The sequence below is a fragment of the Entelurus aequoreus genome, linkage group LG03 (assembly GCF_033978785.1).
Source record: "Entelurus aequoreus isolate RoL-2023_Sb linkage group LG03, RoL_Eaeq_v1.1, whole genome shotgun sequence".
Classification (NCBI taxonomy): domain Eukaryota; kingdom Metazoa; phylum Chordata; class Actinopteri; order Syngnathiformes; family Syngnathidae; genus Entelurus; species Entelurus aequoreus.
The window spans coordinates 51,734,329-51,758,765 of record NC_084733.1 but is presented as its reverse complement, the minus strand read 5'-3'; the positions used below and the strand labels follow the sequence as shown (position 1 = coordinate 51,758,765).

Sequence of the window (24,437 nt, the reverse complement as noted above, 5' to 3'; positions counted from 1 at the left end):
TTTATCGGCCGATAATATCGGACATCTCTAATTCACAATCCTTATGAGAGACAAGAAGACACAAGCTTTTTTTTCCATTTTTTTTTTTTCATTGTAACCTGTAAAAACCGGCTCGTTCTAGGGAGCTAGCAATGCAGCTAATGGGAGCAATCCATTCTGCCTCTAAATTACTTTAAATATGCATCTAAAAACCGCCAACAATACTTAATTTACGTTCCGTAACTTGTATAATAACCAAGCTGTAACAACATTGTTATTAAAGCGCAAACACTAAGGAACTATTTTTCTAGCATAGTAATACAGTCGTCTTACAACGGCACGCTAAGGCATTACCCGTAACCTAGCTACGGAAAGAGATAAGCTTGCTACTACGTCAACAGATAAATGGCTTTTGAGTTTGTAATTCACAACATAATGCGATATGGCACCAATCTGTATTGACTGAAAACCATGAACATATCATATTACAGTACCTGTAAAGTATTATCCTACATTTTATGTTTTGTTTGTGCACAGCTAGCTCGACAGTGTATGTACTGCATGTATCATGATAAATATGACTTACTTAATGGACAGTTATCCATTTGGTCCAGCTTGCCGGGGAAGTTTTTAGTTTGTTTTAGGTAAGAATTCTATTTCTGTCAGCATAGCTTGGCTTCAAGTTCAACATTTACATATTTACACCGACCTCACTCTCTCGGCTTTTGCCTGCTCCAACGTTTTACCCTCACTTCGTGCTGGCTTCTATAAGCAGTAGTTCGTCCTCCGTATATTGAAGATAAGGTTGTAAATCCTCATTTTTCATCAAGTTTGCATGATTGGAACACACTCGCCTTTGTTTCCGGAAGTCGAAAGTATGCTGCTGTGGAAAGGGAAATCAATGCTGTAATGCTTAAAATGACCACAATACGGTAAATATTGTACATATTACATATTGTTATGAACGTGTCTGTTACACTATATACTGTATTTACTTGCACTGTATTTACTTGCAGTGTGTATATAAAACGTTGATGGAGGGTTTTGAAGTGGTTTCACAGGGCTTTTAAGGCTACATTGGTGACTCCCGTTAGCCGCATCTTCCAAGCATTTTTTTTTATCATCTTAACCCACCCCCACCCTCCACCCCCCAAAAAAATATACATGTGTGTTCTTGTCTTTCATAAAGATTGTGAGCCATAGGCAAAATTAAAAAAATATGTGCAGTTCCCCTGCTCTTTCGTCTTTGAGCACATAAACTACGCCCCACATAAATTAGTCATCTTGGTTGTCAGCTAATGATAGCGATTTGGTCAAGTTTAGGTACCAATATTGTCAATCGTTGAACGTATAACATACTGTAACAACAACATGACTGCAAATTGTTAGTTGCTTCTCTCGGATTGCTTTTGTATGTGTGCACATGCTCCCTGCATGTACGTGTGTACGAGACTTTTTCCTTGGTGTAACGAGCAACTTCTATTCAATATAATTAGTTGGGCTGTCTTCGACTGAGGATTTTCATAGTCAAATATTCAGTAATGTGCTGTATGCTCTAACATTTCTTGTACAGTGAATTCAATAAAGTTAATTCATACAAATTCATTCAGTCTTTCATTTAAGTGAACACTTTTCCACCTCAAAAAAAGGCTAAACTGTGGTGTACTGGAAACCACAATCAGTGAGGTTCTTGGCTCTGCATGGCACTTGATCACACCTGATTAAACAGAGTAAGTAAAATTCATAACAAAATTTCTGCATGCAAACCAGTGAAAAGGTCATTAACTTTGCAAAAGAAGTGCTACACTTCCAGGGCGAGGCACGGTGTCCAATTTCTAGCGGGCTGGTCGTGGATTTCGGCCGGCAAGAGGCGCACGATGGCATCTAGAGCTTCGTGTCTGACAGCAGCGTGTCCCGATGAGCCAACATCACATCACGTCCCTCATGTAAAAACATCCTGCCAACACTATTAGTTAAATAGTCTTTTACTAATACTGTATTGAAAGAATAAATAAAATATAAATCAAATCAATTAATTTGTCTCACACACCTGCTTTACAATTATGAACTCAACTTCCTACCTTGGAGAGGGTGAGAGGGGTTTAATATCAGACAATTCGACTGCGTTGTTAATAATTGAATCAGATTCTTCCGAATTAAATCATCGAATCATTGCCTATTCGAAGACAGCCTTAGAACTTAGTATTCATCCAGTTTCTCTACCACTTATAGGTCGCGAAAAAGCTGGAGCCTATCCCAGCTGACTTCGGGCGAGAGTGGGGTTACACCCTGGACTGGTCTCCAGCCAATTGCAGAATATAATGAGTAATTGTGAAAAACACTGACACAAAAAACAATACTATATGTTCTTATAGACAACTCATAGTAACATAAGCTAGCCTGGGAAAAAATTACTTTAAAGGCCTACTGAAACCCACTACTACCGACCACGCAGTCTGATAGTTTATATATCAATGATGAAATCTTAACATTGCAACACATGCCAATTTGGCCGGGTTAACTTATAAAGTGCAATTTTAAGTTTCCCGCTAAACTTCCGGTTGAAAACGTCTTTGGATGATGACGTATGCGCGTGACGTAACCAGTGAAACAGAAGTAATGGTACCCCATTGAATACAATACAAAATAGCTCTGTTTTCATCTCATAATTCCACAGTATTCTGGACATCTGTGTTGGTGAATCTTTTGCAATTTGTTTAATGAACAATGAAAACTGCAAAGAAGAAAGTTGTAGGTGGGATCGGTGTATTAGCGGCGGACTACAGCAACACAACCAGGAAGACTTTGACTCGGATAGCAGACGCGCTAGCCGACGCTAGCCACCGACCGCACGGATGATCGTGGTGAAGTCCTTCGTCCTTCCGTCGATCGCTGGAACGCAGGTGAGCACGGGTGTTGATGAGCAGATGAGGGCTGGCTGGTGTAGGTGGAGCGCTAATGTTTTTATCATAGCTCTTTGAGGTCCCGTTATACTAAGTTAGCTTAAATGGCGTCGTTAGCAACAGCATTTTTAAGCTTCGCCAAGCTGGAAAGCATTAACCGTGTATTTACATGTCCCTGGTTTAATAGTATTGTTGATCTTCTGTCTATCCTTCCAGTCAGGGATTTATTTATTTTGTTTCTATATGCAGTTAAACACAATGCTATCACATTAGCTCAGTAGCTAAAGTGTTTCGTCAATGTATTGTCGTGGAGATAAAAGTCACTGTGAATGTCCATTTCGCGTTCTCGACTCTCATTTTCAAGAGGATATAGTATCCGAGGTGGTTTAAAATACAAATCTGTGATCCACAATAGAAAAAGGAGAGAGTGTGGAATCCAATGAGCCAGCTTGTACCTAAGTTACGGTTAGAGCGAAAAAAGATATGTCTTGCACGGCATTCTAGTCCTTAACTCTAACGTTCCTCATCCACGAATCTTTCATCCTCGCTCAAATTAATGGGGTAATCGTTGCTTTCTCGGTCCGAATCGCTTTAGCTGCATTGAAAACAATAGGAAAATATGAGGAGGCTATCAACTGACTACGTCACGCTACTTCCGGTAGGGGCAAGGCTTTTTTTTTTATCAGATACCAAAAGTTGCGATCTTTATCGTCGTTGTTCTCTACTAAATCCTTTCAGCAAAAATATGGCAATATCGCGAAATGATCAAGTATGACACATAGAATGGATCTGCTATCCCCGTTTAAATTTAAAAAAATTCAATTCAGTAGGCCTTTAATGCCAGTATGCCACCAATAAAATAAATTACCAAAACCTGGTTAATCTGTTTTGTAAGTGAGAATATTATTGACCCCCTACTGTGAATTACAATATTTTTTTTATTAAATAAAAATGTGTACTTATATAAACGTAGCATTTGCAGTTCTTTATGTAGAACTTTTATCTTTCACATGTTGTTGGCCCACGTGTGTCCAAGCATTCTCTGTAATGCCATTTGTGAAAGACTGCCTTGCACATTTACAGGGAGTGTTTTGTTGAGATAGCCAGGTTACAGACTTCTAAATATGCACTTGAGCAAATGAAAACTCTGTTTGTTTGCTCTGCAACATTCGGGTGTACAATTTGCAGTAAGAAACGCACATTTGCACATTGCAAGCGTATGAAAAGCAGAGCCAGATATGAATGTGGAACGATGAGGAGTGAGCACTGAGTAGTCTGCTTGCTCTTGTGAATGAGGATGGTAAAATGGAAGGGGGGTTGGGTGCTTTGAAAAAATGGCCAGCCCCTTCTCCACAGTGTTTAGGGATGGTGAAGGATGCCTGCTCTGATAGTGCCAGCTGAATTCCCCAGGTCTCCGTCTCCGTGTCCTAATCTCTTTAGGTGTGATGTGCCCTGGAGAAGTTTGAGCACAGGCCCGCGGGCACACTGTTGTCTCGGAATGTGGAGTGTGGAAATGATGCGGATTATGGGAAGACCGGTGTGGGTGCCCATGCTCCACTATCACAAAGACTCTTGGCTCCCTTTGCCGCTCTCCCGTCGAGTCCATATCTTCCCTTTTTAGTCGAGTAGGGCTGCAGAACTGACTCACTGCGAGATGCTTTAGTTCACTTAGTTAGATTTTTTGTATTGAATGGTGTAAAAGTGTGCCACCACTGGAAGGGGAAACGAGAAGCCAGCGAAGGACGGGAAAGAGTGATGAGGGAAGCGGTGGCAAGTTGCTGGCGGCTGGTGCCAGGTGAAATGGAGCTGTGAAAATGTTTAAGCCGCGCAGGTGGAGGAGTTTTGACTTCATGGTCCATTAAACTGATAAGAGTTTGGGGAAATGTAGGCACTAAATCACTGTAGAGGCAAGGTTGCAAAATACGTAAGGCGTTCAGTGTCGCAGCGGTCCTGTAAAATGTCTCTTTTTGTGTGAATTTAAGAAAGCAGACACTCACTATATAGCTTGCTAAATTAAAAGTAAGGATGTGCAAATTGATGGGCCACCCATCAGTATCGGACGATGTTCTTAAAAAACTTTGATTGCCATTGTCGATTAATGCCTATTATTGCTGATCACCTCTGGCTAATATTATATTATAATTTTTAGTCCCCCGGCTGACGGGCTAGCAGCTAATTGTGTATTTCCACAAACTGTGGAGCCACTCACCTAAGTTAATAATTATCACCTCCATTGTGGCAAATAAACTGCACTTCTTAGTATCTTAAGTAGAGATGTCCGATAATGGCTTTTTTGCAGATATCCGATATTCCGATATTGTACAACTCTTAATTACCGATATCAACCGATACCGATATATACAGTCGTGGAATTAACACATTATTATGTAATATCGATATAATTTATTTCACGGTAAAATGACCAAACACCGCTTATTTGTTGTGTTTCTTGTTCTCCCTTTTTTCCCACTCCCTCTCAAAACTCCATGGGCTACTAAACCCCTCCCCTTCCTCCTTCCAAGACGTGTTTGGATGTATAAGAACATCCATGATTGGTTGGTTGTTTACTATGATGAGTCACGATTGGTTAGGATTAGAGCAAAACATTAAGGAAAGGCCAATCAGAGGCAAGATAGGGCGGGTCATCGAACCAGGAAGGGAAATCACAACAGACATCCCAAATGACGACGAGAGAGTCAAAGAAGAGAAGAGGGAATTTTCAAGCGGGCGATTTATATATTTAAAAAAACTAGTGGAAGATGGCAGAGGGATTCTCTTCCTTAGATTTTTATTTTAGCGATGTAGACGACGTCCAGGAAATCCACAATGCGTCTAATTGGCCACATTTGGACAAATGTTTGCGTCCGGATAAAACATTAATTTCAGTTGTTTACTATGTAAGTCCAAATCAGAACTGTTCTCCAGTTGCCAAGCCGGGCATATTTCGCACGAGAAATGCTGCCAAAAATGTATGACGAAGTGAGGAAGATCATAGCCGCAAAATTAAGTCAAGCCACTTACTTGGCGCTGACCAGAACCGTACGTGTGTGACAGTCCATTACATCGTCGACTGGGAATTAAAAAGTGCCTGCCTACAAATGTATTTTTTATCTGAGTTTGATACTTTTTGTATTATTTGCACAGCTATGTTATTTATTTTACGTAGAAATAATATTTTTGTATTTTATTTGTGTTATTTAATTCTGTGCTACTTAAACAGTTTCTTTTCTATGCTGTTAATACACATCTTGACTAAGTGGGTTAATAAAAGTGCCACAGACTGTTTACAGTACAGTTGTCATTCAGTTCAATTTCAGTGAATCTCGCTCAAAAATGTATATCTTGTTATGTATACTTTCACCGGAAAATATATCGAGATATACAGTATATCGAATATTGAGTTTAAGTAAAAATATATCGAGATATACTTTTTCGTCCATATCGCCCAGCCATATCAAGTATCATTATCAAGCTTTAAGACAACACGTTTTGCACCGAGAGCAAGCAGGAGCAGGCATGCTATTATCTAAGCTAATCGCTAAGTTAGATTTAAACAACACATAGAAATAAGTGCTTAGTAAAGTTTAAAAAGTGTAGCTGGCATCACGTTATAGCAGAAAGTAAGCAGTTATTTACAGTAAATAAACAAGTAGATGAATAAGAGTCTGGAGAGAGAATAATATAACTGTTGGTGTGTCAGCATTGTCACAGTCTGCATGTACACGACACGTATAAGCGTGGATCATCCATAAATTGGTGTCCACACCAAGGGTAGTATGCTCGTACAACACTAAAAACCTTTAGCATATCAGTATGTGGAATTAAACTATGGAATTGATTAAGTAAATAAGTTAAACAATGTACTGATATGATCCAGTGTAAGAGCTTGTTCAAATTAATAGTGCTTACAAAGTACAAAGAAGAAAAATTATGAGAAATACTTTCAACCTTAATTAAAACGGGATATTCTTCATCTCAGTATGTTTATCATGAGTGACTTAATTATATATTGCAAGAACTGCTGTGTTAATCATTCACTGATGTAATTGTGTTACAAAAAGAAGACAGTGTATGAACATATGTACCGTAATTTCCGGACTATAAGCCGCTACTTTTTCCCCTCGTTCTGGTCCCTGCGGCTTATACAAGGGTGCGGCTTATTTACGGCCTGTTCTTCTCCGACACAGACGAAGAGGATTTCGGTGGTTTTAGTACGCAGGAGGAAGACGATGACACAATGATTAAAGACTGACTTTTCATATACCGGTAGGCTGGTTATTTTGATAACGTACAGGCGAGCACTTTGTATTACTTTGCACCGTTGTATTATTTGTACTCTGCACGAATGCTGTTCGCCATGTCAAAGATGTGAAAGTTTGATTGAATGATTGAAAGATTTATTGTTAATAAATGGGACGCTTTGCGTTCCCAAACAGTTATCTCTGTCCCGACAATCCCCTCCGTGGTAGCAGGAACCCCTATATACTACGGTAATTACACATCAAAACCCTGCGGCTTATAGTCGGGTGCGGCTTATATATGGAGCAATCTGTATTTTCCCCTAAATTTAGCTGGTGCGGCTTATAGTCAGGTGCGGCTTATAGTCCGGAAATTACGGTATTTGTAAACGCTCTCAAGTGGGAAAGGGGAAGGATTAAATAAGCTTTGCTTCTTCCTACTCCTTTTTGGACATGATGTAAAAATAAATTATATGAAATTGAGTGTGATATACAGTATTATACTGTAAGTGTGTTCATGTTCGAAATAAACTAAGAAAAAGAAAGAATGAAAGAAAACATTTATTACTATATGATCAATACTACAGTGATTAGATCGATATTAGTTTCTCTTTTTGATTTTGTTAATGTTTACAAACTGAGGGAATATGTCCCTGAACACAGGAGGACTTTGAGAGCAAAAATTATTTCAATAAGCAATAGTAGTTTTTGAATGTGTTTAGTTATTATGTACTATTAATTTGGCTTTGTTCAAACAATTGTTTGTGATGAAAGAGGATAAGGAACTAGTTTAAATGTTGTTGGTATTGTTAAAATGTCAATAGCACTCACCATAAATACATTTTAAAATTTACAGCATATCGGATGGTATTGGTATTGGCTGATTTTACTCAGAATCGGCAGCATAAACCCCTGCTCGGAAAATCGCTAATTCAAAGTCAGAAATAATTTCTGTTCAATCAAATAGTTTCATGCTTTTTTGTTAATGCAGTAAATGAGGCTACAGTTGTGTTGACGTTCGGATAGTCAGGCATCCTACATGTAGGGTTGTCCTGAGACCAATATTTTGGTAATGTACCAAAATGTATTTTGATACTTTTTGATACTTTTCAAAACTTTTCAAAATAAAGGGGACCACAAAAAATGTCATTATTGGCTTTAGTTTAACAGAAAAACTTATGGTATATTAGACATACACTACCGTTCAAAAGTTTGGGGTCACATTAAAACATACTTGCCAACCTTGATACCTCCAATATCGGGAGGTGGGGGGGGCGGGGGGGCGGCGTGTTTGGGGGGCGGGGGGCGGGGGGGGGGGGGGGGGTGGCGTGTTTGGGGCGGGGGCGTGGTTGGGGCGTGGCCAAGGGCGTGGTTAAGAGGAGAGTATATTTACAGCTAGAATTCACCAAATCAAGTATTTCCCACATATATATATATATATATATATATATATATATATATATATATATATATATATATATATATATATATATATGTATGTATGAAATACTTGACTTTCAGTGAATTCTAGCTATATATATATTTTATTTTTATTTTATATTTTATTATACATATAAATAGGGATGATACTCGAAACCGGTTTTCCCGGTTGTTCGATAAGAAAAGAACCGAGTCCTCGGACTCGAATCCCTTTTTGAGAACCGGTACCCGTTATCGAGACCACTATAGTAAAGAAAAAGAGTTGATTCTTTATTCGAATCCCTCGGAACGAATCCCATCACGACCAGAAATGCCCCTTGAGACATCACAAGAATTTACGTCACGTAGCTCAGTCATTAGGCGCAGATAGGGAAAGCAGGAAAAACAATGGAATAACAAAGTTCAAAACAAAAGGTATAATCCAATGAATAACTTTACTGAGAGATTTAAACAGGGTACAAACACATGACGAACACTTTTACGACCAACCGGAAACAGCAACCAGGCTAGCAACGCACCTCCTTTACGGCAGCTGTCACAACGTTCTTAAAGCAACCGCAGCACATACATATATATACAACATATATGACATCTCCCTTTTTTAACTTTTGTTTTTCTTTCCTTGTGAACAAAACAAAATCACACTGTATATGTGTTGTCTGTCTAATTATAAATAATGCAGACGAGGCGTGTTGGCTGAGTTCTTGACGTTTACTTTCACAGGTGACGACATCCAACAACACTTTTCGGGGCTACCGCGCATGCTCGTCACTCCCGTTGCATGCTGGGTAGTGTAGTTGTTATATTCCCTAGCTCATAACATCACATCTTTCCCCCTAAAAAGAAAGATTTTAACTCAATAAAGTGTATTTCTTTTTTTAGCTTTAACTTTTCATTTTTTACCATTGTAACCACATTTGCAAACAATTTTTCTCTTCATAGAATTTTCTTTCAATAAAGAAATAAAGTGCAAAAATGTCAAAGCATCATAACAAACAGTTATGTCAAATAGCAGCAGAAGTGCACTTTTTGGAGAGCTGTATTATTTTCAGTTTTCTGCCCAAGGGACTGATTTTATTTAACACTATAGTATTATTTACACACATATAGTGATCACAGAGACAGTTTGTTTTTGTGTTACTGTATATATTTGTTTTTCTGAAAAATCCCACTTAATATACTTTGGGTAACAACAGTCAATATTTATTTTTTTAATTTTATTTTTTTAGCGGGGTAACAGTCAATATTTATTTATTTATTAGATTTTTTTTTTTTTATATATAATAAAAGTGAGCTTTTGGTAAACCAAATATTGTGTGTTTTTTTCCATATACAACAAATGGGTTATACTTGTATAGCGCTTTTCTACCTTCAAGGTACTCAAAGCGCTTTGACAATATTTCCACATTCACCCATTCACACACACATTCACACACTGATGGAGGGAGCTGCCATGCAAGGCGCTAACCAGCAGCCATCAGGAGCAAGGGTGAAGTGTCTTGCCCAAGGACACAACGGACGTGACTAGGATGGTAGAAGGTGGGGATTGAACCCCAGTAACCAGCAACCTACCGATTGCTGGCACAGCCACTCTACCAACTTCGCCACGCCGTCCCCAACAACCTATCTGGACTCGATAAGAGAATCGATAAGGAATCGGTTCGATAAGAGGATTCGATAATAGGCTCAAACTCGATAATTTCTTATCAAACATCATCCCTACATATAAATAAAAGACATACTTGAATTTCAGTGTTCTGCAGGCTATCCGGTAGGTGGCAGTATTGTCCTGTTTAAGAGTGTCACAACATTGCTGTTTACGGCAGACGAACTGCTTTACAGTAGACTAAACGTGACTGCTGTTGTTGTGTGTTGTTACCGCGCTGGGAGGACGTTAATGAAACTGCCTAACAATAAACCCACATAAGAAACCAAGAACTCTCTCTGCTTGTTGTGCACTCTACTCTCTAAAAGCCGTAGATGTTATGACGTCATTGGGCAGGCAAGCTGCTGGGAAAGCGGACGTGAGAACGGCTGTCCCCACTCATGTCCGCATTGAGCTGGAGGGGGCGTGGCCTCCAGCTCCGGCTGAATACCGGGAGTTTGTCGGGAGAAGGGAGGTTGTCGGGAGAGGCGCTGAATACCGGGATTCTCCCGCTAAAAACGGGAGGGTTGGCAAGTATGCATTAAAATGTCCTTATTTTTCAATTAAGATAACTTTAAACTAGTCTTAACTTTAAAGAAGTACACTCTATACATTGCTAATGTGGTAAATGACTATTCTAGCTGCAAATGTCTGGTTTTTGGTGCAATATCTACATAGGTGTGTAGAGGCCCATTTCCAGCAACTATCACTCCAGTGTTCTAATGGTACAATGTGTTTGCTCATTGGCTCAGAAGGCTAATTGATGATTAGAAAACCCTTGTGCAATCATGTTCACACATCTGAAAACAGTTTAGCTCGTGACAGAAGCTACAAAACTGACCTTCCTTCGAGCAGATTGAGTTTCTGGAGCATCACATTTGTGGGGTCAATTAAACGCTCAAAATGGCCAGAAAAAGAGAACTTCCATCTGAAATGCGACAGTCTATTCTTGTTCTTAGAAATGAAGGCTATTCCACAAAATTGTTTGGGTGACCCCAAACTTTTGAACGGTAGTGTACGTTTCTTATTGCAATCAAAGAACAATGTTGTCAATAAATAAGAAAGTGAACATACGAGACCACTTCTCTTTTAGTTGTAAGCAAGCAAACGTGTTACAAAGCTACTTATTTGGCTGCTGACGTATGCAGTAACATATTGTGTTATTTCCCATTCTATTATTTTATGGAAATTATGAGGGACAAGAGGTAGCAGATGGATGGATTATTAATCTATTTGTTAATGTACTGTTAATATATGCTTACTTTCTGTTTTAACATGTTCTATCTACACTTATATTAAAATGTAATAGGCACCAGTGACGTGCTGTCAGGGGAGGCAAGTGAGGCAGTGCCTCACCTTGCCACCAGGGAGGTAAAAGGCTTAACAATGAGGTGTTTAAAAACGAAGTAATACAATAAAATACGTTTTAATATTTTTCTTTTGGTCTATGCTTTCTATGTGATTTTGGTGTGGTTCTTGTATCTTTTGATAATTTTCATGGTCAAAATCGCGGAAATTCCGTGGTTCCTGATTAAAATAATGCGGCAGACGAGAAGTGAGGCAGACACAGGTGGTGCCTCCACGGCTACACACAAAGTGTATTGAGCATGTGCGTGCGAGGGGGCGTGTGCTTGTTGCCACGGGGAAAAGGCAGGCCATGAGGCAGCAAGTACCTCTGCCTCAAAGTAGGGGGCGATATATCAAAAGTTCATGAACTGCCAACACTGGTTAACCCTTAAAGGCCTACTGAAATGAATTTTTTTTATTTAAACGGGGATAGCAGATCTATTCTATGTGTCATACTTGATCATTTCGCGATATTGCCATATTTTTTAGGAAGAATTTAGTATAGAACAACGACGATAAAGATCGCAACTTTTGGTATCTGATAAAAAAAGGCTTGCCCCTACCGGAAGTAGCGTGACGTAGTCAATTGAACATATACGCAAAGTTCCCTATTGTTTACAATGATGGCCGCATGAAGTGAGAGAGATTCGGACCGAGAAAGCGACGATTTTCCCATTAATTTGAGCGAGGATGAAGAAAGATTTGTGGATGAGTAAAGTACAAGTGAAGGACTAGTGGGTAGTGGAAGCGATTCAGATAGGGAAGATGCTGTGAGAGCCGGGGGTGACCTGATATTCAGCTGGAAATGACTAAAACAGTAAATAAACACAAGACATATACAGTATATACTCTATTAGCCACAACACAACCAGGCTTATATTTAATATGCCACAAATTAATCCCACATAAAAACACCTAGGTGTTTGTTATGCTAGCTCCTAGCTACTAGCTACTAGCTCGAGCTAGTTATAGCTCGAGCGGGTAATATGGACGGGATCCCGTATATATAACCCGCCAATACAATTCCAACACCTGCACAACACACACACTCACTCAGCCTAAAGAACCGTTCACCTAACCCAAGGTTCATAAAGCTTATATATTTAACCAAAGTTACGTACATGACACGCACGTACGAGCAAGCAATCAAATGTTTGGAAGCGCGCGGGTGGGACCTGATATTCAGCTGGGAATGACTACAACAGTAAATAAACACAAGACATATATATACTCTATTAGCCACAACACAACCAGGCTTATATTTAATATGCCACAAATTAATCCCGCATAACAAACACCTAGGTGTTTGTTATGCTAGCTCCTAGCTACTAGCTACTAGCTCGAGCTAGTTATAGCAAGCGATCAAATGTTTGGAAGCGTACTCACGGTATCGCGTCTGCGTCTGTTAACGAAGTCAAAGTCCTCCTGGTAAGAGTCTCTGTTGTCCGAGTTCTTCGATCTTGACTGCATCTTTCGGGAATGTAAACAATGAAACACCGACTGTGTTGTGTTGCTGACTTCCCTCGCAAAATACTCCGCTTCACACCGACTTTCTTCTTTGCTTGCTCAGCTTCTTTCTCCATAATGCAATGAACAAATTGCAACAGATTCACCAACACAGATGTCCAGAATACTGTGGAATAATGAGATGAAAACAGCTATTTCGTATTGGCTTCAATGGGGAAGCCATACCTGTGTTCTACTGGCTACGTCACGCGCATACGTCATCCTCAAAGGCGTTTTGAACCGGAAGTTCCCCGGGAAATTTAAAATTGCACTTTATAAGTTAACCCGGCCGTATTGGCATGTGTTGCAATGTTAAGATTTCATCATTGATATATAAACTATCAGACTGCGTGGTCGGTAGTAGTGGGTTTCAGTAGGCCTTTAAGAAGTAGAAGAAGAAAACAACAGACAAACACTGCAACGCTTCCCGCGAACTTCGATGCTTTTTCTAAAATAAGGAAGCTATGCTTTAAAGCACCGTTTGAAGAGTGGGGGTTCATTGTTTGTAGCGCCAGATTTATAGTGCCAGTTAGTTTTAAAGCCAAAATATGTCCAATCTCCCTCTTCTGTCTCCAAACTGTTTCTGCTTGCAAGTGGTCTGTGCGTGTGTTGATGTTGACTTGCGACATTGGCCTCGGCCTGCCATCGGGCGCATAAAAAAAAGTCACGGTATTTTTCAAATGCAGTATAGTACCTTTTCTAATTAATTAATACCTTGTACTTTATTAGTTCCGGTATACCAGTACAACCCTACCCAGATGTCCGCTATATAGCGAAATTCCGCTATTTTCCTAGGCAAAGTGGTACTTTTTAAAAAATTTCTGTATAAAACCGCTAACTCGGCCGTTCTCCGATGCACCGTAGTTAGCTGGCTGCTTATAGCCAAGTACAGTCTGAGAGTGCAGTACACTAACTGACTTGTCACCGTGGCCAGCCGGCTGCTTGGTACGCTGGCCACGCTGTAGGCCTAGTGCAGCCTGCGCTATTTGGCATGTCCAAGCTGTCTAACTGTATCTTATTATTCTGCTTTAACATGTGGACACGTCCCTCAAGCAAGGACAACCTCTCTAAGAGAAGTGTGCAATTGTTACATGAAGCCATATTTGCGTTTATGCTGGCGCCGGAGTGGCTATGTTTTCGGAGCTAACAAAGCTAGGCTAAGCTAGCCTGCGTGTGAAGCGTTGAAAAATCAAAGAGTGAATGCTTTGGAATGATTCAAAAAGTGTCGATTTTGGACCGCATTATAGTATACAGGGTTTCCCCTAGATTGCCAAGATACCTGTGGCAGTGGGGGCGTGGTTAGGGGCGCGATGGGGGTGTGGTCACCATGACACCATCATATAATTTGCATAATTTGTTATAAGATTTTCTTTAAAAAGGCAAAACATTTTACCTACATTTAAAAACAAATCTGTTATTATTAATTAGTATTTACATATATGTTTATATTATAATGTTTTGCTCTATTTTCTATTGTTGCTGATTTTTGTACAATGTACTTTGTTGAGAAGTGTCTAGAGCAGTGGTTCTTAACCTGGGTTCGATCGAACCCTAGGGGTTCGGTGAGTCGGCCTTAGGGGTTCGGCGGAGCCTCCGCCGCGGAGGTCAAGACGCACCCGACTCTTCGTGTAAATAAAAACTTCTCCCTATCGCCGTATTATGGATACCCCCAAACAATGTTCCCTCTAATTTTGCAGGTGTGTAATTTGTTGTGAGTTCATGCACTGTGTTGGTTTGAACAAGGTGATGTTCATGCACGGTTCATTTTGTGCACCAGTAAAAAAACATAACTTTTGTCTTGAATTTGAAATTTTTTTATTTTTATTTTTCACTAAAGAAGGGTTCGGTGAATGCGCATGAATGCGCATATGAAACTGTTGGGGTTCGGTACCTCCAACAAGGTTCAGAACCACTGGTCTAGAGACCCTTTGTGATTTGTTTCTTTATTGAAAATGACTAGCAACAAATGTAGCATATTTTTCCGATATTATTATAGCATGTACTTGTGTTTAGAGACTCTATTTCTGTCCTTCGATTTCCCCAACGAAAAGCGAGCTGCAGCGAGCATGACGTCACACTTGCTTCGCGCTGCTCCAGTTGGACTTTCTCTCCTTGAAAGCCGCCACTATTTGCACATTTTGCAGATCGCTGACTGCGTTTATGTCTGGCATATATTAAAGTTACATCCACATCGCAGACATGCTGACTATGCTCCAGACAATCCCGTGTATTGTTTACTGTATCACAACATCCAGTTTCGGCAGCGTTGTTTTCTGTGGTCAATTTTCGGTGCATCACTAGTCAATAGTGTGCAAATAACAGGCTATATTTATCCATTCAGTATTAAAGGTTGGAATTGGGGGTTGAATCACCAAAATGATTCCCGAGTGTGGCCAACGCTGCTGCTCACTGCTCCCCTCACCTCCAAAGGGGTGGAACAAGGGAATGGGTCAAACGCAGAGAGTAATTTCACCACACCTAGTGTGTGTGACTATCAGTGGTACTTTAACTTTCATACTGTAGAGACCTGCTGGTGGTGATGTTTTATGTTTGTGTGGTTTTTATTTGATGTTTATTTTTCCCATTAACCCAAATACACCGTTTGTGCCTAGAAGCAAATTGGCGGAGAATGAGGAAGTGTTGTTGTGTGTCCGGGGAAGCACGGAGACGAAACCTGTGAGAATTGGGCCTAGCATGAGATTGGCAATAAAAGTTAAAAAAAAAAAAGCATATCGGACTCTGTGTAACTTCTTCTGGAGGCTACAATACATTATGTTACTTAAATTTGGATTCATGTAAATAAAAATAAAAATAAAAAAATTCAAGCTGTGGCGCCTCTGATTTTACCGTGGCGGTACGCCACATTTAGTTACATTAAAGGGAAACGCTGCTATAGGTTAACTAGTGAGGCGGTAAAGAGGGTGAACGTAATCAGTAGATAGGGAGTCTTGTGGCAACACAGGTGCTGAAACACAAGTCCTGTTTCATGATTATATTCCTCATGACCAGTAAATATTATGTCTCATGATTTTAATCATGATTTCAAATACTAAACCCACTAACTTGTACTAGATCTAGTGCTGCATGGCCAAGTTGCCTAAAAAGCACTGTTAAATATTGTAGCCATGTGAATATTGTGTAGTGAACTGTAATTAGGGGTGGGCTGCAGAGGAAAGCGGTGGGCTTGCCGCAGTGTTCGACCTGGTCTGGGAGCGAAGAAGAAACGAGGAAGTGTTCAAATAGCTGTTCTCGTGAGTGTGCGTCACGCTCCTGCCTCTTAGCTATACAGTGACAGTTTTGTGAAAACCAATAAAAGGCTGACTTGCACAATCATTCTGCCTCCTTCATATCGGCAACCGCTATTACAGTATGAGTTTATTAAGATTACATGTAATACAACGCTTCATTGAACAAACTTGTAGCAGATACCAGGAATTCAATCTTACATCCATTACTTTACTAAATGACTCACTAGTTCAACACAATATTTGAGTTTTTACAATTACAATTATTACAATTACAGCCATCATATCTCATGTACTCATGAAATGCCTTACAGTGATGTAGTGAAGAGATTTTCTCAAACCAAACAAAACATTCAACTAATAAAATAAACTATGAATGTTGTACATTTTAGAATGGCTAATATTGATAAGGTAAATATATTTTCTTCAACAAAAACAATGAATTCTTGATGATGTGGTACAGTCATGAAAAAGTGAGGTTTTCAGTTTTATAACATCTAATAATACCATTTGTAAGTTTTCTTGCATTTTTACAGAATTTCTATGTAGTAAAAAAACCTACATCTTAAAGTTGGTCAAATCTATTTTGCAATGCCACCTGAACTCGCAAAAGGGCCCCCTTGAAACCTTGCTGATATTTTTCAATTCCTTTATTTTTTTTTACCTCACTGTAGAGCAGATACAGGACTTTCTCTTTGGTGCCAGCAGAGGGTGCTGTGTTAAACTCAAACATTTATCAGTGTCTGGTAATCTGAACAAAATTTCAATTTTCATGAGTGGGAGATATAAACATTGGGTGAGAAATCAGCATAATTTGAAATGCTCTGGGTATATCCTGGCACAAACTCATTTGTGCCCAGCTACATTAAAGCTTGCTCAAATAACTTTGTGGAGGTAAGGAGGGGGGGTGGACTCTTTTCATTCTGTGTTGTGCCTCACACAGAGCTTGTCAAGAAATTGTGCAGCCGCCTCTTATTTTTGCAGCTTACCTCATTCTGTAACTGTCAGCAGCGTCGCCTTTTTCTGTTTGTGCCCGACGGACTGAAGGCGACACTGAGACACTGGCAGAGAGTGGCAGAAGAAAGACCCCCATGCACAGGGAGGATGGGACTGGAAGCATTATTCTCAGATCAGCATATGTGTGTTTTAGTGTGACAGTGCATTGGAGAGGGTGTCTAATGGTGTGTGTGTGTTTGTACATGCTGGGTAACGGGAGGGGAGGCATCAAGGGAGAGGCAAGCGCTGAAGAGAATGAGCGTGCCGCTTAGGAAATGTCACACTGGGAAGATTTGCAGGTTTTGATCCTGGTAAATTAATGCAAAACCCCAGTGCAAGTATTTGATTTGTGAAAACTTTGGGAGCAGACTTGTGTCTTAATAATAATTATTGGGTTTACATTAATTTCCTCCCCCATTCTTTTTTACAGGAGAGTTGATCACCACTGCCTGTGAGCTGGGGGTAAGTATTAGCTCTATTGTTTAATCATTTCATTCATTAACTCTTAGAAGCATTAAGGAAGTTTAATTAAGCATGGGCAGAAAGCAGATTAATTCACTTTCAGTCCACAGGTTTCGCCCTTCTTTTCTTTACATTTATTTTACTAAGTTGCAAGTAGAGAATGCCATAATTTGCAACCCCTTTTTCAAATCCAATTAAAGTCAATAGTAGGGCGATGGCTTTTGTAGGCTTTGCCTTATGTACGGTATGAGGCTTATTATATCCACCCCTCTTTTTTGTGTGTGTGTAAGCCGCAAAGAATGAACTAAATCGGGTTAACAGTTATAATAAGTTTTATTATTTAATAAAGTTTATTATGCCGCTGTGATCCTTTTAGGGAGGCTGTGTCGGTGTCACTATGCCAGTAATCCTGGCGTTAGTGCTGCAGTCCGTGTGGCCTGCCCCTCTGCCTCGTAGTCCTCCCCAAAGGCCTTGCAGGCCACCCCGGGCCCAAGACTGCTGTCCTTCCTTTATAGTTCAATCCCAAGAGTTCTTTTTGCCTTTCTTCACTCAGACTTTTGTACCTCCGCTATCCTGCATCCTCATGTCGTAGCTGACTTCCTCATTGTCGATTATTGCTGAACATCGTATCCCCAAGCCCACCTCAACCTGGTGATGCAGTTTTGAAGTATATTTAAACCTTGACCTGTGCCTAATGCATCTTTCAGCTCGGTCTTCATTTGAAGTGATGTCCCTTCTTTCTGCCAGCACGACTCACGTTATCAACTCCAGGAAATGAATCTTTAATGACTGAGTCCTTATCAGGGCAAAGGAGACTTAGCGGCTAATTGCCGAGATCCCCCAGACGCGAATGACTTGCAGCTCAGTGGTGGTTTCGGGGGCTGGGGCTAGAGCGGGCGAAGATCACGTTGTACCGTGTGCTCTCTGGAGCTGCGCTGTCCTTGGGAAGAGGCCAGAGAAAGACAAGTAAAAAAGTGTAAGGAGGAGAAGTCTGCGATGTGATCTATCCAACCATTTCTGTGTCAGGGTGAAGTGAATTATATTTATATAGTGCTATTTTTTAAAATCAAAGTGCTTTACGTTGAGAAACCCATGATCTACTTAGACCCAAACCCAATGTTCACTCCCTACTACTGCACCCTGGAAATAAAGCAACAAGGGGTAGAGCTTTTTAATCTTCCCATGGAATTGGGACAGTACTTGCTATGTCACTGCATAGTTTAGGTTCAGGCACATAAGTGACTACGTAGTTATGTTTGCACATGCTTCTCACCATAAAAATAAACCCAGTGTTCTGTCGATGTCTGCTCCCTACCAATATCTGCTCCCCAATGCTACTGAGCATGCGCGCAAATTCAAATATTTCCTAAGATTTGCCTCAAACGAAAAGCAGCTGCTTCTTATACAAGTAAGTGTAGTAATTCTAAATTGTGTTTCTTTCATTGAATCTTTTGACTAGTAAGCATGTAGACTATTACAGTGTCAGAAAGCTACTGGTAGTTTTTTTCGAGGAAGCAGCCAAATTCGACAGAATCCGGCAGCAATGGAGTTAACGGTTGAGATTATTAAAACATTTTTTTATCATTCACCACTTTACTTTAAATACTTTAAAGACATTAAACTGACATGATCTTATGTTAACTGTTCAAACATACAGTCACTGTTATTATTACAACCCTATAAAAAGGAAATCCATGCAAAATTATACATATGTTTGTGATACCCCTCGTTATGCCCACTACCCCTATAAGCAAAGAGTAATTGGGACACCACTACCCTCAGGGGAACGTGCAACATTTAGGGATAGGGATAAAAGTAGGTCAAGCGGGTTGATTGGGGTTGGCCCTAAAGCTACATTTACCAGTGTAGGTGACACTGGGGGTAAGGTGGGTGAAGTTTCTTTCCCAAGGACACAACGACAATGACTAGGATGGTGTAAGCTGAATTCGAACCAGTAACCTTCAAATTTCTGGCCAGCCGCTTTTTCATCTGGACCATGTTACCCCAGGTGCTGAAGTCTTCCCTGTTTGACATTGGACAAAAGACAGACAAAAATCTGTACTGGATCAATTATATACCAGCTCCAGGCTTAGCTACATTAAATACTACACTACCTCCTTTGGTATCATATCGTAGGGCCAGAGGGAATGTAGAGAGTATTGCAATAGCTGCCTTGAAGGTCTTTGAACTCAACAAAGACTATACCCATATTAATTGACACAAAGTTTTAATTGACAATACTTAATTTTTGACCTGACCTTTAAACTCTTACCCACTCTCATGTCTGTATGTTTAGGTGGCCCATCCTCCTGGATACCCGATCTTCACTCTACTAGCTCGCCTGACAATGCATATTCTTCCCACAATCTCACCTGCCCACAGTGTAAGCCTAATGAGCAGTGTGCTGGGGGCTTTTGCATGTGGCACCCTGTGCATGACTGTGTGCAGGTAAGCACCTTATAACATATCACAGCATAACATAACTAGAGATGTTCCAATCAGGGATCTATGCTGCCGATTTCAATACCGATCATTCATGAGTGAGATCCGCCGTTACCAATACTGATACTAATTACATATATTTACTGTAAATTTTTAAATTTATTTATAGTGAGTGCTATTGACAGACAGTTCAACAATATCAACACACTATTTAAACTAATTCCTTATTTTATTTTATTACATATAATTCTGTGAGCAAAACAAAGTAAATAGTACACAATAACTAAACAAAAATTACTTTACATTTAAATCCTTTGGTTTATATACCCTTAAAGCCCTCCTGTGTCCAATGAATTATTCCCTGAGTTTGAAACATTACCAAAAACGACAACAAAATTATTAAAAATATTACAACTAACGGATTATTCTTTTTCCCATTATATACTGATGCTGCCTCTGGTATCCACACCACAAATATATGGATCGATCCGGCGTCTTCTTAGATGTCCTGTACAGACTGTTACAATGCAGACACACAAACAGTTGTTGTTATATTATCTTCTCTTTATACTCTACTTAATCTATTTGTTAATTGCATGTTAATAGCTGCTTACTTTGTGATGCAAAACGGTACCATTTACACTTAAGCTTGGTGTATACCAGGGGTGGGCAATTAATTTTTACCGGGGGCCGCATTAGCAACCCGGGCACTGCTGGACGGCCACATCGACAATATTTCAATTAAATTTTGCTCAATATTATTTTTGATATATACCGTAAGATAAATAATAATAATAATAATAATAATAATAATAATAATAATTAATAATAATAGTATTACTTCAACATAGTGTGTGTAACAGCATTCCATGACTAATATAAATAAATTAAAATTACTAATAAATGACAGTAAAATAAGCACACGTATGACTGAGGAGTCATAGTGTAACTTTGTGTGGTGTTTGAGTTGTCCGACTTTTTGTGTGGCCATAAACGCACCAGTGGTTTAGTGGTATGCGTGTTGGTGACAGATGACAAGTTGGTTTTGGCCTGGTTTGTACGGCAGAAAATGACTAGTTTTTCGAGATAGAAGTGTTTTACTCATGTTTTTGGTGTGGTTATGTCGGAATATAAACAGTTTTGCTCAATAAAGTGATCGATATAATTCCTGTCCTCGAAGCATCTCGATAGACGTTACAATAATTGAACGGTGTTCAATTGAACGGTGTTGACGAACACCGTTAGGGCCGCTTGTTGTCACTGTCACTCAAAGTTGCATTGCAAAATTACATAGAATAAATATGTTTATTTTTTTTAGAATTCAGATGGGATTTGATTTGGTGCGCGGCATATATTTGCTGTGCGCAGCGGACGCTTGAGCAGTGCGCAATTGCGCAGGCGCGCACCTTAGAGGGAACGTTGCTTGGCAGTCCATGTCTTGTTGAAAACATGCCATTCGTCATCAACTTTTCTCTTTTTAGCGTCTCGGGTGTAAACCGTGCATCACTTGTCGCTGCATGTGCACCTTCACTCGCAGGTTACACACGGACATACGCCCATAAATAATACTTTCCAAAATAAAAGCAGCACAGTTGTATTGCGCGCACGGCATAGATGTTTTTTCAACTTTATTTTGTAATTTGTGATTGCAGCTGTTCACATTCACTCACAATCACGCACACGCATACGTCCACACGGAAGTAATACAAATAACGATTTTCAAAACAAAAGCAGCACCGTTGTATTGCACACTCGACATAGATACTTTTTAAAATTTATTTTGTAATTTATAATTGGCCTCACACGGGCCGGACAGGGACGCACAAAGGGCCGGATGCGGCCCGCGGGCCGCAGAATGCCCAGGTCTGGTGTATACTCTTGTATTAGCCAGAGGGGATCGGGGATTGTGATTGGCATTGAAAAGAATTCATCAGGAACGGCGGTCAAATACTTTTTCATAGAAATCGGCCGATACCGATCCGTGGCTAATCGTTCGGCACATTTTGATTGATTGATTGAGACTTTTATTAGTAGGTGTCACAGTGAAGTACATATTCCGTACAATTGACCACTAAATGGTAACACCCGAATAAGTTTTTCAACTTGTTTAAGTCGGGGTCCACTTAAATGTATTCATGATACAGATATATACTATCAGATATATACTATCATCATAATATAGTCATCGCACAAGATAATCACATTGAATTATCCGGGGTGTGGGGGGGGGGGGGGGGGGTAGGTTTGGTTGTTACCATCAGTCATCAACAATTGAGAACAGAGAAATGGATATTGGAACAGTGTAGGTCTGACTTGGTAGGATATGGACAGCAAGTAAGAGAGAGAGAGAGAGAGGGAGAGAGAGAGAGAGAGAGAGAGAGAGAGAGAGAGAGAGAGAGAGAGAGAGAGAGAGAGAGAGAGAGAGAGAGAGAGAGATCAGAAGGCATAAGAAAAAAATATCTGCATTTAATTGTTTACATTTTATTATTAACAATCCGGGGAGGGTGTTAGTTTACAAATGCATCGTCCACAAACATTTTTTCAGTTGCAATAAACTGTTTACATGTAGGCAGTGAACTGTAACTTCTAGAAAAAAAATCATGTGTTTTTTAAAAATACTCATGATTTTTGCAGACATGGCCTGCAGAAGAGTCGAGCGAGACCTTCCTTGTTGGACAGAGCACTATGACAATCTTGTGTAGTGATGATCTGGGGGTTGCACCTCCCAAGACAAACATCCAGACAGAAAATCGATTACAAAAGGACAATTTTTCCACCAACGTGAATCAACATTCTTCCACTGACTTTTTGCATCTGATTGCTGAGTGAGTCACAGCAGTGGCATTTTGGGGTCCTGACAGTCTAGCGGTGGCGTCCCTGATCCTCTGTTCAGCATTCAAGAGCAGGCTCAGGCTGCCCTCCCCCTGCCAGCACCCTGCCCAGCCTGTTTACCCATCAGCCACCCAGTGTGAGTGAGCGTGTGTGTGTGTATGTATATAGCACAATTATCATGCCCTCCAACCCCCAGCCCCACGTCTCTGTATTCCCGCGCCCCCCTGCGTTGCCCAGCATGCTCCCAATCCTGACATGGCACGATTTCTAATCTGCCGGTTCTTGCCTCCGAGGTCTAAAAAGGAGCACGATCACAAACGCAGTCCTCCTCCTTCTCTCACAAACTGCCTTTCTCCTCACTTGTACATGACGACAGTTTTCGGTCTCTGTTGCTGACCCCATCTTGTATGCTGTTTTATTTGGTTAGCTGGTTTGTAACCCGTTGGCACGTGATCCAGAATAGATTAGCGAACAGATTAGGGCGTTATGAAATATTTTAGTAATTGATTACTCTAGGAATTAGGGGTGAAACGGTTCAGCTTTTATACCGGTTTGTGGCCACAGTTTTCGGTTAGGTGTACATTGTTGTTTTTAACACCCAAGGATACCATGTATTACAATAATCCACTATTACTATTTTTATTTAATTAATTATGTCATTTATAGATACAAAGTTGCCAACATTTAGTGTTTGCAATCAAGTACATCTCCTTCCATGCACTTTTGTCTAAGCTTGATACTTTGCAACAACTTTATTGATGTTTGTGGTAAGGGTCTGTTTTGTCGAGACTCACAGTAGGTGTTCATCTTTTGAGATAACTCTTATGCGCTCATCATAAAGATAATATACACGTCATTATGCTCTGTATGCTCGCGCCCCAACAATGGGTTAAGAAACCCAGGTCTAGATCAGGGGTTCTCAAACTGTGGCACAGTACACAAGCTCCATCAAGTGACACGCCGAAGTAGGGCTGGGCGATATATCGATATACTCGATATATCGCGGGTTTGTCTCTGTGCGATATAGAAAATGACTATATCATGATATTCGAGTATACGTTCTCACGCGGTTGCTTTTAGCTGCAGGCATTGCACTAAAGGCTTTTTTCACTCTTTCTTGTCTCTCCTTCTCACAGACAGCAAGCGCACCTTCTTACATACATCACATACGTATACGCCCTCTCGGAGCAGAGAGGTAGCAGCATGGGTAACGTTAGCTGTGGTGCGAGTGGTAATACGAGAGAAAGAAGGTGCGAATCTGGTAACAAATGAAGGAAGAATTAATTCCTAAGAAAATCAGCACGGGGTCCATCGTCTGGCGGTGGTTTGGCTTCAAGTGGGAATATGTCGAACAGACAACCGTAATTTGTCAAGTGTAGGGCAAAAGTGTTGCTACAAAAAG

At 40.2% G+C, this 24,437-nt stretch overlaps 1 protein-coding gene across 2 annotated transcripts in view; it reads left to right on the top strand.

Moving 5' to 3' along the window:
• The window catches only part of tmem260 (transmembrane protein 260), a 73,321-nt gene that overhangs the window by 8,370 nt on the left and 40,514 nt on the right, over window positions 1-24,437 (top strand). Inside the window, exons 2-3 of one of the 2 annotated variants that reach the window (XM_062042110.1) lie at window positions 17,730-17,761; window positions 20,058-20,209. In XM_062042110.1, coding sequence (XP_061898094.1) covers window positions 17,730-17,761; window positions 20,058-20,209 — 184 coding nt within the window. Of the gene's footprint in view, window positions 1-17,729; window positions 17,762-20,057; window positions 20,210-24,437 lie in introns of those variants that run through there. The other variant, XM_062042111.1, reaches the window with a different exon arrangement.